Source organism: Paralichthys olivaceus, chromosome 16, assembly GCF_024713975.1.
Source record: "Paralichthys olivaceus isolate ysfri-2021 chromosome 16, ASM2471397v2, whole genome shotgun sequence".
NCBI lineage: Eukaryota > Metazoa > Chordata > Actinopteri > Pleuronectiformes > Paralichthyidae > Paralichthys > Paralichthys olivaceus.
Window position 1 is genome coordinate 11,767,819 of NC_091108.1, and position 14,430 is coordinate 11,782,248.

Consider the following 14,430-nt stretch of genomic DNA (forward strand, 5'->3'; position numbering starts at 1 on the left):
GGTGCGACGCTCTCCCATCCCAAGCCCAGACATTTGTCTTCATCAAGCCCAGAGTGTCCAATAAGAGCTAATGTGATTGCGCACATCATTACGTATGGGAGGGGGGTAGATTTCATAACTGTGTTTACCTCGTGTGCTCAGTGACGGAGCAACTGGAATGATTCAATTACACCAATCAGATCGGATAATGATTTCGATGTGGGTTGCTTCTGCCTCGAGTTTCTTATCGCTTCCTACCATCGTCCTTCCATCCTCCTCCTTACCTCACTTCCTCAGAGCCTATCTACTTTTCCACTCCACACTGTTGGCAACTCATATTTTTTTATGTGCTATAAGCTGTGGTCCAGCATTAAACAATATGTTTACCAAGCTTAATAACTGCCTCTATTTACACAGTTTCACTGACACAGGGGATTTTGGCCCTTCCCTTTCAACTGCCCTCTCCCTCTCTACAGCATGTCGGCTTCAAGCTATCAGCAGCCTGCAGCAGTGGGTGTAGTGTAGGTGCAGTCTTATTTTCTGGCTGTCATATTCACTCTGGGTTATAGGGAGGTGACAGGCCTAAGTAATTACTGATCCCCCATAGCAGATACCTCCAGCATGCCCCAAACTACATTGCAGCAGAACTGCCTGACTGGCTCTCTAGAGCCTGGAGAGGGACAGAGATACAGGATGTGGAGGGCAGGGTCAAAGGTCCAAATCATACTTTTAAATAAAAGATGGCTACATGTGTGCATTCATACATACATGAACAGATGCAGATATTCATAATTCATATGGGCCTCTATGAGGGTGAAAATCTAATGTTTCAATGACAATGACATAAAAACAAACAGAGATGGGATTTTATTTTCCATTTCCTTGTCATATTTAAAAATCGACCTACTACAAAACAAGAGGATTTAATGTTCAAAATACTTGCAAGTAATTAAACTGCCTCGTAAAACACATCTGAAGAGACAAATATGCAATGATATGACTGCTCAGAAGTGCGGCTCTTTGTAATTTCCAAGAAGTGATTGCCTTTAATTACCATATTGTGTATATGCATGTTTCTGAATGAATGGGAGACAGTGTTTGTTTGTGTGATCGCTGTGTTTTACACTGTGTATGATGGTGCAATGTTTTGTATTGAGGTTAAAACTAAATATGATGTTTAAAAGCATTTCACAATCCTTAAAGGGTCAGTGTGTAAGATTTAGATGAACGGTATCGAATGGCTGAAATTGAATATAAAATGATCCTAGTGATGTTTTCACTAGTGTGTGATCATCTAAATGATACAAATTGTTTTATTTACAATACGATGGATCCTTTCTATATAAAAAATCTTTATATTTACATTCATCAGGAGCAAATGAAGGTTTCCCCAGGTTCTGTTTCGTGTTTGGAAGGGCAGGGTGAGGTGAGGGGTGTTTACCTGCAACATAACACTTCACCACCAGATTTCACTAAATTCTACACACTGACCCTTTAACTGTACTGTCCTGTCTGTTCTTTATTTATTCTGCAATCTACTCTCATCCGTCCTCTGTCAGTGTTATTCATCAGAAATAAACTACATTTCAAACAACTGTTTTACAACAACTAAAATACACGGCACTAAACTACTTCCCTCCTAATTCGGTTGACATTACCCATACTGGATTCCTGGATGTACAATATTTCACAAGCTTTTTTTGTTTCACTATCGTTTTAGCAGAATTTCTGTGATTTAACACTTCCGCCCCAACAACGTCTTAGTAAGTCAACTCTAACCTGCATCCTGTGTTTGTTGCTCTTTGCAGGACCATGCAGAGATTAACTCCACCATCCTGCGGAGCCAAACTAATACCGCACGTGTGGAGGGCCTCAGGCCGGGTACGGTCTACGTGGTACAGGTGCGGGCACGGACTGTAGCCGGCTTTGGCAAATACAGCAGCAAAATGTGCTTCCAAACCCTCACAGATGGTATGTCTCGCCGAGCCAGGAGAAACAGCTCTCTGCGACTCTCTCTATCTTTCTCTGTCTCGCTTACTCTCTCTCACACACACACACACACACACACACACACACACACACACATATATATATACTAATGCATCCAAACTCTTTCTATCACTCTTGTCTGTCTTTGTATTTGTTATTGCATTATTATTAGTAGTAGGGGAGACAGAAGGGGCGCGTAATGTTTGATTGCACTTTCATTTCCACAGCTAAATTAATTTCTTTCATGGTCAGGTTTGGGTATATGTGTGTGTGTGCTTTGAATTTGTAGAATGCTGAGTGTCTTTTGTTTGTGCAACTAACTGTGCTTGATCCAAAATGCTTAGCTAATTGGTTTTTCACCCGGCCCTTCTGTTGCTGGAGCGCCATCCCAGAATGCATAGCTGTGATTAGTAGTTGATGAGCAAAATTTTTTTTACCATTGGGTGGGGCTCAGATTGTTGGAGAGAGGGAAGGGGCTGAAGAGGAGCCGCAACACCTGTCACACTGGCAAGGTTATGGAACCATGTTCATTAATGTACTGTATGTGCAAGGTGAGTGTGTAGAGGGCCGGCGACGGTGGCTCTGCATATCACTTCCTCATGAAGCACTTCTCGTTATTGCCAGAGAAGTGGAACGAGTGCAAGCGTGATTCAGCGTGGATGGATGATTCACAGCATGATTCCGTCTGTAGGGATTAAACATTTGACTGGACCTGTAAAGATTTGCCAAAGTGCTGCCTCATTGTGACTTTCTGGACTATGAGCTCGCTTTGCATGTGAGGCCATAGTTCACAATGCTCCAGCGGCAGCGGTGACATTTCCACATTGTGCTACGTTAATGAACATGACGATGAACGAGACGATGATGATCTTGAAGGAGGGCAAGAAGTGAAGGATAACAATAATGATGATGAAGGTGATTATTGTGGCTATGTACCTGTGCATAACAGATGTAGAGGCGCAGTCTCGGCCCCTTTGCTCCCCCTCACGACTTCAAATTATTGCTCCCTCAGTCGCGCTCTCTCACACAAACACTGTTTACGGTTCATCCGCTGGCGCGCCGCCACAGCACAACATTCGTCATGGCAATTAGCAGCAGATGCTAAGGAACTGCTGACAATCACACCCACGCACCACCTCCTGCCACTCTCCTGGTCTCATGAAGGCGCCACCAAGCCTCTGTGCGCCCCCCCACCGCCGCCACCATGTCTTTTCTCCAAAGATGTAATCCCTTTTGTCCTCCTGTCAGCACGTTTTCATACACCTCCACAAGGTGTCCCTCTGCCAGCTCTGCGCACTCAAACCCTCAAAGTGCAGACTTGATTGACAGATGTGATGAAAAACCAGAGAAGATTGGACCAGTCGGCAAGATGACTGATGTCACAGCCCTCTAAAAGGCTGAGGCTTTAAGGATTAACTGATTGTAATGGGAGCCTATTTACAGGTAGTTGTAAGATTTCTGTCTGTCAGCGAAAAAAATCACCACTCACATGTGGGTGAATGGGGGAAGATTTATCTGGACCTCTTGCACCAAATATGCATCAAAAGAGAAGAGGGAGACAGTCTGGAAAACTTGAGTGACTGGAACATCAGTCACACACTTTGCTTGAAACATACTTGATGAAAAAGCAAGTTAAGAGTGAGAAATTTCTGTCACATTGAGTTTCCTCATATATCCCACTGCTCTGAAGATGCATTAGTTCTCCCTTTATCACTTTAATCCAATATGGGCCCCATTCTACACGGGAGATTGGATTTAGAAGCTGATTTGCCTGCAGCCTGCAAAATCGTGCATTTCTTTAACCAAAGTGTTTGCTGGTTACAAAGTCGTGGGAAGACAGGGACACACAAACATAACTACGGATTCTGCCGTGTAGTGGTTTTAGGCTGAACCTGCAGCAACCTGCTCTGGTTATGTACATAAAGCATGTTTGAGCTGTGATTGGCAGTGGATGACTTCTTCTTCAACACATAAGAAATAACATTCCAAGGTGCATTTTCTTGTCTGTTCATTTCTGACAGGTATGTCAGACGAGATTGAGAGCCCCACCCCCCCACAACCCTTGCTCTTTCTTACCATCAGCCTTTTGCCTCTCTCTCACTTTCTCTGTCTCTTTCCTTGGTTTATCAAACACAACCTGTCAGCGAGTCTTGCTAAGGCTCACAGGATTTCAGTCACCACCTCTCAGCAGAGAGATCTATATGTTTCCTTTATCCATCAGCACACCCAGTCCAACCATTCTTTTCTGCCTCTTCTTCTTCCTCTCTCTCTCTCTCTCTCTCTCTCTCTCACACACACATACGCAGCTGTAATAAACACAGTCGTGGTTCCTGAGCCTTACCAAAGCCATACTCAATGTCTGTCTGCCTATCTTTCCCTTTGTGTCACACAGATGACTTCAAGTCGGAGCTGAGGGAACAGCTTCCTCTGATCGCGGGGTCGGCTGCGGCAGGGGTCGTCTTCATCGTTTCCCTTGTTGCTATCTCCATCGTGTGCAGCAGGTAAACACATTTCCCCTTCCCTCTCTCTTAATACATGCAGAAACGACTGCAAATGTAAACCTTTTTCTCCTGAAGAGTAGAATAGTAATGACAATATAAACATGTAGAAAAAAAATGGGATGGACATATTAACATCAACACCATTAGTATCCACTATAGCCCATCCTGTTCCAAAGACAGACTGCAGCACTATGAAGAAACATTTCTGTTATGATGTCATGAACCAATTTTAGATTCAAAATCTGATCATTAATGATAATCATATAAAACATTGGATATGATATCTGTTTTGAAATATCTGGAAAATGCATCAAAACTAATCTGTTACACTAAAGTGACTTTGAATCCCCTGGTTAAACTCTTGCTTCGTATGTGAGCTCCTCACGCATCTTCTTGAGTATTAATAGAAATCAATTTGATGGAAAGGAAAGCGAAGTTGCCGTATTTGAAATGGAATATCATATTCCATAGAGAACTCAACAATTACTACTTTGCCCTGTTAATTTACTTAAGTGAAAGCAATTTAATGTCGCCAGCAGTTTGTCACATTGTCACATTCCCTCCTTGCTCCGGTGTAGATATATGAAAGAGAAATTTTCTGCAGTGCTGTGTGCAAATTTGAGCAAGTAAAGTGTTCATCAAACGGGCCGGGCTCTTTTGATGCTGAGGCAGAGGAGACAGATGAAAAGCAGAGAGATCCTATCAAGGTCTAATTAAAAATCAGCTCATTTTCATAAACTTAATTTACCATTGCTAACCCCTCTGCAACTGATTCACTTTTCAGCCACGTCATTTTCAGGCAATACAGAGAACCATGAACAGTAATAAGGTTGTGTTTACACTTCCTCTCATCCTATTGTACTTCAAGCTCCCTCTCTCTCTTTTTCTCTCAATATTCATTGCTCCCTCAGGAAAAGGGCATACACCAAGGAAGCGGTGTACAGTGACAAGCTGCAACATTACAGCACAGGAAGAGGTGAGTCCACCCTGATACTTGGAGCTCATGTTCGCTCATGCTGGTGATTTGATTTTTTTCTCCATGTTTTGGCTCCAAATGTTGATTTTTGTCCAAATGTCTCTTTTTGACACATGACTCTTCAACTTAATGTGTCAGTAAAGCTCACACATTTTTCACACAACACATTTTATCTAAACTTAAACATATTTGAGACATACAATGGGAGGGAGGGTCTCTTTAACATCGTCTGTATACGTGCATAAATTCTAGGTATAACAAAATTAGTTGCTGTTGCACAGTTTCGATCCGTCGTTAGCATAGTGAATGTTGCTGTCACCTTAAATGTCCCACAGTTCAAAAATCTGGCAGTTCATTAAAGCCTTGCTTGATAGTCTTTGTTTAAAACAAAAAGGGACGAATAGTGAAATATTCATATTCAACAAACATTTCTGATTTGAATTACACATCCTTAGTCATGTCCAGCCTAAAAAATTAGGTCAAGTACTTTTATTCTATTATTAAGTGTAACTGTGGACGTACGATGATTTACAATGAGAAATTCGGAGGCCATTAATTATTTTACGAATCGCCAGTCCCAGCCAGGATTTAGGTATGCTCCAAAAACAATAGCCCCCATCAGCATTAGTATCTATCACCCCAGGTAAAGTTAAAAAAACTTCCACAGTGTTAATATTTAAGAGGTTGTTCTGCTGAGGTGGAGATATGAGCTTTCTGAGCGCTCTCACATATTTTATTTACATTTTCAACTCCATACCTTTTTTTGTCCAGTGCTTTGCAGCTGCTATATCATGTACACTTGAATATGTGACATGTGCGTAATGCGTTTACTTCTATATATGACACTAACGAAAAGGAGGTGAGGTAAAGGAGAAATTATTTCTGGTCTCAGATGTCAATGTATGTAAATGACATTTCCCTTTCTTCACACTGTGACACTGACTGACAGTCATGTCTCAGGGCTTTACGACAGCAGTGATTGAGTCGGGCTTTAAGCACTCCCCTGTTACTGACTGATGACATGAAGGGACCTGGTTGCATACACACACAATCTCAACACTCACACACACACAATCTCAACACTCACACACACACAATCTAAACACACACACACACACAAAAGGGCGTGTCTAAGTTTTGTACCTCAGATGAAAGCCCTATGTTCTGTCGACCCAGCAGTCTGAAAAGGGGCTCACTCGAGGGGATAGAGTTTTGTCGAGGCGAACACAGCGGAGCGTTTCAACACAGTTACTTTGTGTCACAGCTTCAGCAGTGGCAGCTGGGGGCTCATTAAAACTACTGCGGACAGAAGAGTCAGCTTTGTCACTGGCTATCTTTTGAAGAAACAAAATGCAATTAACAGAAGTGGTGAAAATAAACAAAACATCAGAGACGTTTGCTGCTCTAATCATCAGATACATAATTTGAAATGAAGGGGAAATAAAACTCGATAAGGGATCCTATTCATAGGTTTATTTCTTCAACGTGCACACTGCAAACACTCGTGGATGGAGCAATCCCCCACCCCATGATGCATTGTTGTCTTCTATTCTCTCAAGATTTGACTGACAGTTTGGTAATTACAGTATTCAACGCCACAATAAAAAAGCGCCACTCAGCCAATTGTTTTGGACGAATCTCCAAAAAAATGTGCCACTGGCTTTCACCCAGCTGCTCATTGTTCCAGCTGTTGCCACACGCATGAGGTGGTGTCTCATCGTTTCCAGCCCACCTAATGTGACAGGATGCTGCACATACTGTAAATTCAGTAGTTCTTGCTAAATGGTCGTGGGGCCCCTGAAAGTCAGATCTAATATTTAATATGGATAAAAGAGCCTGGCAATAAAACAAAATGAATAAGAATCTCAAAAATAACTTTCATCAATAGCAATATGACAAAGGTAGAGTAAGGAGGGATAATATCATTGACCAACCTCAGATTTGTAAAATGGTTTCCTGTTTACCATGTGATAATTCGAGTGATACAGGGTTGGGTAACGAAATCTTACACGGCTGGAACCTACCGGACTCAAAATTGTAGCTGTATTTCACGCAAAAGGATTCTGACATCGGGACGTGCAGTAAATGTAAAGCGAGGAACACGACTTAATTGAGCCCCTATCAATGCATGAATACATTTAAAAGCAAAAGGATGCTTCCTGTGCGACTGCTTGCATGACCCCACGTCAACTTCAGATATTAGAGCTTTTTACTGTGTCAAGCACTGAATTATTTAGTGATAATAAAGCTTTTTGTTATGTAATTTTGTTATTTATATTTCATTGACAGTTTTGCACTTATTTATATTTGTATAATATATTATTCATATTTAATTTAAGCATTTTTAGAACTAACATTCATTTTGTTAAATTCAAATTTGCCAGAGCAAGAAAAAAAAAAACATTCATATCGTTTTATGTGTTTTTTTAAAGAAGTATATACTGTCATGAACACACACTTTATTCCCACAAATCAAGTGCTGCTTTTTTTATTGCCAGTATCAGCAGTGCTCATCGTGTTATACACACCTCATTGCATTTGAGAATATATAGTTTTTCTCAGGGTGTCTATTCTCTTTCGCTCTTTCCCATACACCAACAGCCTGTAAACATCAGCTGATTAATAGAGAAACATTTTTGTGGCATGTTGACTGTATGCCCTAATGCTTCTCCGCATATCACTCCCACCACATCTTCAATCTCCATTGTTCGAACTCTGTCACTTTGTTGCTTCAGCTATTGTTTGTGCTTATGCATCTGCTGCTCACACTGAATTAGAATTAGATTAAAAGGCTCATTTAAGGTATAGTTATGGTTAGATGCCAAATATGTGTACATGAAGTAATATTTTCTACTTTCCACTTCACAACTCATTCATACATGTGAATTTGAGGACTTAACTAAGACATAAACAGAACTGATGATCGTCTATAGGTTTTATCTTTGCCCTTCATCAAGTATTATAGGTCATACCCTTTATTGCTGATGAGAATTTTATCTTTCACAAAGTGAAGGAACCACAAGGCTGATTAAACCCACACAAACATTTCACTGTCTGTACCAATGTGACTGTTAATCCCATATAAATTTTTGATCCCTTTTGTGATTTCCATATAATAAGCCACACAGTGCGTCTGACAAATGCTTTTCTTACATCAGACGGTGGATAATTAGTTTGTGTTTAGGAAGAAAACTCAGCCCATTATATTCACAGAAAAGATTAGTGTGCATCTTGGACTGACATGAAATGGGAACGTAGTCGCTATAGGCGCACAGTGCCCTGCAACTGCTTATGTTAATTTCTCAAAGTGGATAAGCCTATAAAACATATAATTGCTATCAACTGAAGTTGCTAAATCAGAAATAGTGTCAGGCAAAATAAAAAAGAAGTAATTATGTTGCCTTGGTGAAGGTCCAACATATGAAAGGGTTCCTTTAACTTAAAAAGATGAGCATTTATGAAGGCACTGTGTTCCAAACTGCTGTTTGTCTTTAGGCAATATGTGAATTCTGTGTAGCAGGACCAGTAATTTGATTGAACCCATTGCCAGTAATGGATTAATGTTAGAATTACCGCTGCACAGTTGATTTGTGGATACATTAGGGGCATTCAGTACACAAGCAGGGCAGACTAATAGCAGGGTAAATGTTGGACATATGTGACAATAACATGGTTAAGTGCAGTAAAGTTAACTATATTTTGTAATGCCAGTCAACTAAATTCTTAACAGTTTGAGTTATTAGGATTTTATAGCTTAGGGATTTTGTTGACATTTATAATCCAAATTCCCTAAATTACTTAGTTTGCTCATTCAACCATCAAATTTAGAGAGGTATGAAATTATTGCATTTCTTGAATGCCCTTGAGTCATCGCAGCAGCTGTGCTTTGTTTCAAGTAAAAATAGAACTGACATTTGGTCATATTTGCTTCATACACTCAGATGAAGGAATAATGAAATATTAAAGGAGAAATCTATTTTTTACCTGATGGCCATAAAAAGATGAGTCCAGTTAACCAGGTCTGTGCCGGAGGGAGGGAGAGGGATAAACGGTTTGCATTTTAAATTATACATGAAAGTGGGCTCAGAACAGTGAATTAGAAAGTAATGGCTTCATGCAAGTATGTACATGGATGCGTGCTGTGCATATGTGCTTAAGATTTTGAGTGTCAAATTTTTGTTGTTGCACTGTATACACTACCCGCAGAGATTTTTAGTCCCAGCCAGTGGTGCTGCTGAGCGAGCGGCATGGTGACACTTGTCAACAGAATGACTTTATGGAATGCAAAGCTGTAAACCCTCCAATGGATTAACTCAAATCCAATCTGTACAGAATCTCTAATGAGCAATTACATTCACGTATACAGGGTTCAAGACAATTAGTGTGGTAACTAGAATCAGCTTTTAGTCAAGAGCGAGGTGAGGCACCTTGATCCCTCCAAGACCAGACCTTATCCTCCTCCCGTCTCCTGAGACCCCTCCCCCGCTCTGTGTGGCTTATGCAAATGAGCAGGCACAAATTGACTTGATGGAGATGGGTTTATTCCAATCATGGCTGCCAAGGCTTTGACTAAACAGCTCTGAGAAAGAGGGCTGCCCTTGTGTGTCAGTGTAGAAATGATGATTTTACGTCTGTTTACTCGCTGTAATGTCTGTCATGTGGCACTGTGTATTGAATTTGTTTACAAGTGTTTTTTCGGCGGTCTCTCCCTCCCGGTCTGTCGACACACAAAATTTGTCCTCTGTTTACAGACATCTCCAGTCTGTGAACTGAGCTCACCTATCGCAGAACGGCATAAAAAGCTAGTTGATAGCGCAGCGGTTTTATCTCTTTATGAGCTCCTATAGGGAGAGGCTGTGGGGAAATTGGTTCTACAACAATCAAAGAGCAGAGACTGCTGGGGTAAGGGATAAAGGGTAAAAAATCCTTCTACATTTACTCTCTACATACCCTCATCCCTCCTTCTATCCTTTCATCTTTCCCCCTCTGCCTGTCCATATTTTCTCCATTAAAAGTACTGAATAAGAAACCTTCATTTTGTTGTTTGCACTACTTGCAAATGATGTTGGTCCGACAATCATCCAACTATTCTATTTTAAGCATGCAGTATGCATTACTATTCATTTAAAATAACAGTATTGCTCCTTTATGTACCTGAGAAGGACCATAGAGTAAGTTATCATCATTTACAACTGTTGGGATAGTTGTTTGTAGTAATTGTAAGTAATGTTGTGTCACACTACAGACTCTTTTACACAGCCTGTTCAAGGCGGATTTATTCTGCCTTGCCATTCTGAATAAAAAGATAAAAAGACAAGATTGAGGATGCATTGATGTTCTGCCTTAATTCTGTTTAGGGTTAGGTAGTCACAGAGCTAGATCTATGTCTGTGTAAGAGGGAGATCAGCATGGATGCAGACGCAGTTGTACACTGGTTTAGAACTCTGGCTTACGTTCTAAAATCACACACTGGGGTGACATAATGCTGGCTTTCTTCAGTTTACTATAAACAAGCACAGGAGGCATAACAAGGGGTTTCTTAATGGCAATATAGGACCATCTCTGTAAAAGGGTCTCATGATACAAGCAGACATAATTGCATTCAATCAACAGTACTACATGACAGAAGACAAAAAAAGAGCAGTTTCTTCTTCTGGAAAGCTCATTTAGCACTTTGGTTGTTCTAGAACTCTCTTTGCGAGCCGACATGTCTAACTGCCCCTCCCCACTGGGCTGCCCGACCCACTTCTCAGGCTCTCCGGGGATGAAGATCTACATCGACCCCTTTACCTACGAAGACCCCAATGAAGCTGTGCGGGAATTTGCCAAGGAGATTGACGTGTCCACTGTCAAGATTGAGGAAGTTATTGGTGCAGGTACGTAGGATGGATGCAAAGGAAGAATATCTGTGTGTGTGTGTGTGTGCTCATGCGCGTGTGTGCAATGTGAATGAGAATTACAATTGCTATATTTTCATGCATTAGCTCTTAAGTGCTTGTGTGCAACAGGTTTCGTCCGAATCTGTTCAAGGTCATAAAGTCCATCTCCTTTGGCAGCCACATTAGGGTGAGACATGTGAAGGCCTCCTGTCAAGTGCACTCGCAGCATATAGGCCAACTACCCCGGGACTCAATGGCATTACAACGAACTCGAGCATTGCAGCCTATTCCCAGTGCTTCTCTGTTTTTGGATCCTATTAGGGTTGCTTTCTCACATATTCTACCCTTACATCATCGCTTTTCACTTACTTTACATGTAAAATAGATGCTGTTTTCTGTCTTCAGTTGTGTATTTCCAATGTGTTCTTATCCTCTGGACCAAACACACCATTTTTTTTACATCAGGAAGGGCATGCTGATTCCACATTAGTTGGCTCATACATAGGCTAAAATAGTCCTGGTAATGAGACTGGGCCTGGAACAGCTCCTGTGGACTGGCCTACTCAGCAAGCTAGGTGTGAGGAAGTGACAGAGATAGGACAGGGGTAAGGAGGCAGGGGGACTAACTAATTAAAGGTTTCCGTTTTTGTTGATTTCACTGTGTGGTGCCTCTGCAGGACATCGACGTGGTGATAATTAATCAAAAGACTTCCAGATATTTACCAGATAGTGCTTGTCTGTTATTCTTTGAGTTGCACACTTGGCAGGCTTTTAGGACAGATGACTATTGTGAGTCAGAGGAGCCAACACTGGTAAAAATATCATGAAGGAGCAACACTACAGCACTATTGGAAAACACTCATGCTTGATATAGACTAAATCAAGATCTATAATAGCTCTTTGGGTAATATTTCTGCCCAGGGACACGAGATGCAAATAAGCTTGATAAATGAATAGATTTAGATCTAATCAACTCTACTAAGCTTTTGTGTGATCACAGTTTCATTATGAAAAATAGACCAGCTCTTGTTTTTTGACAGAGCAACCACTCTGCACCCTGCCTCTACTTCCCTTTTAGGTGAGTTTGGGGAGGTGTACAAGGGCCGTTTGAAGCTGCCTGGTAAAAGGGAAATCTATGTCGCCATCAAGACCCTGAAGGCGGGTTACGTCGAAAAGCAAAGACGGGACTTCCTGTCTGAGGCGTCAATCATGGGCCAGTTCGACCACCCCAACATTATCCGTCTGGAGGGTGTTGTCACAAAGAGCCGTCCTGTCATGATTGTCACAGAGTTTATGGAGAATGGCGCTCTCGACTCATTCCTCAGGGTGAGTAATTCTTCATGAAAACATGCATGTTCTATGTCATACAAAGTTGGACACAAGTGGTTGAATAGAAATGTTGCATTATGGGACTAATATGCTAATCGGAAATTAATCATTAAAGTCTCAGAAAAGGAGTTTGTGCATAGAATCTCCCCTAATACAAATTGGAATAGGCCGTCGTAATCTATCCATCATAGCAGCGTATATGTTTCATGACAATTACCATGATTTCTCTATCAGGCTTTAATTTCTCTATTACTGCCTGTAATTATTAATGGACTCTTCACCTTTTCTTTTAAAGTCAGGATCAAGCAGACATACAGCTCAATCAATATTCAACTTGCTTTTTTCCTTCTTCAATCGCATGGATTGGTGTTCTGTTCTACTTTGATCTAGGGTGGGTTTAAAGGGGCTCTTTGAAGTTGGCTTTGCTAACCGCCACATCCGACTTGTGTTTCCATCGATCTCCTTCACCCTCTTATTTGTTATTGTGTTTCGGGGTCTTCAAAGCTCACTCTTCAGAGCATTCACATGGGGTAGAGGCACCATACGTGGATGTTGGAGAGATGGATGCCTTCATGCCTGAACGGAACAATGCTCTAACACATACAGTGAACAATAATGGGCTCAGGAGGCTAATGCATTTGGTCTATTTAATACAAGTATGCTATTCCTCTGGACATGAAAGCAAAGACTGCAAGTTATACGAGTTCAAATACTACGAGTTAAAAATTGCAATTTTGAATTGAGGAAGAACAAGTGCAATTTCTTTGACCTTGATAATAACTAATAGAGATTTACAACCTTGAAGCCTTGAGTTTTTGTGTCAACGTACCATCTATAAATCAGTAATGAACCAACATTATTAGTTAATTTTAATTAAAAGCTATTATGTTGGCATTTGCTGAAAAATATTTCTTATAAACAAAATATAAGATCTAGCTAACTGTTTCGTTTGGGTTCCTGTCTGTCCTACAGCAAAATGATGGTCAGTTTACCGTGATCCAGTTGGTGGGAATGATGCGCGGGATCTCAGCAGGGATGAAGTACCTCTCAGAAATTAACTACGTCCATCGGGACCTGGCTGCTAGAAACATTTTGGTCAACAGCAACCTGGTGTGTAAGGTCTCCGACTTTGGCCTGTCACGCTACCTACAGGATGACACCTCTGATCCCAGCTATACCAGCTCTCTGGTGAGTACTTGCAAAGATCATTTTGCTGCAGTTCCATGAATAACATTATAACTTATATTCACCAAGTGTTTATCTGCATGTGATTTATGTGAAGTCCAATCATTTTTCTTATTGACCTCTTCAGCAGTTGTAACATTCTAAAAACATCATCTACCATTTTAATCAGTTTTGCTTCTTTCTGACACAGTCTCATTCTTTTTGAAGGTCTTGGAAACCCTTCACCTTTTCAGTGCCTTTCATTTTTTATGAGCTGTCTCTATCTTCTCTCTCATTCTCCTTCCCTCCTCTTTCTTTACACTCTGCAAGTCACGCACCGGAGGTCTGTCACATCTTCATTAGTGTGGAGACAAGTCTCCTCTGGGAAGGCTCCTCTCTAGTTGACATGCCCAGAGTGCAGAGAAACCAAAGGGCATTGCGGCCTCTCAAACTGACAGCTCTCCCCCTCCCTCCTCTCTCTCTCTCACTCCTCATTCATTATTACTGGGGCATCATGGGAGGCTTTGGCTCCTCATTAACTCCTCCACACTACAGATCTGTAATTATTAGCAGCTGTCGTTAGTTCATCTTCTGCCTCTCCTCTTCCTAATTC

General features: G+C 41.2%; 1 protein-coding gene across 4 annotated transcripts in view; it reads left to right on the plus strand.

Annotated features, from left to right (window-relative positions):
- Positions 1 to 14,430, plus strand: part of LOC109646353 (ephrin type-B receptor 1-B) — a 149,698-nt gene that overhangs the window by 113,185 nt on the left and 22,083 nt on the right. The window contains exons 7-13 of one of the 4 annotated variants that reach the window (XM_069511283.1): positions 1,352 to 1,405; positions 1,788 to 1,950; positions 4,361 to 4,469; positions 5,381 to 5,445; positions 11,133 to 11,321; positions 12,403 to 12,650; positions 13,626 to 13,841. In XM_069511283.1, coding sequence (XP_069367384.1) covers positions 1,352 to 1,405; positions 1,788 to 1,950; positions 4,361 to 4,469; positions 5,381 to 5,445; positions 11,133 to 11,321; positions 12,403 to 12,650; positions 13,626 to 13,841 — 1,044 coding nt within the window. The remainder of the gene's footprint in view (positions 1 to 1,351; positions 1,406 to 1,787; positions 1,951 to 4,360; positions 4,470 to 5,380; positions 5,446 to 11,132; positions 11,322 to 12,402; positions 12,651 to 13,625; positions 13,842 to 14,430) is intronic. The other 3 variants (XM_069511285.1, XM_069511284.1, XM_069511286.1) reach the window with 3 other exon arrangements.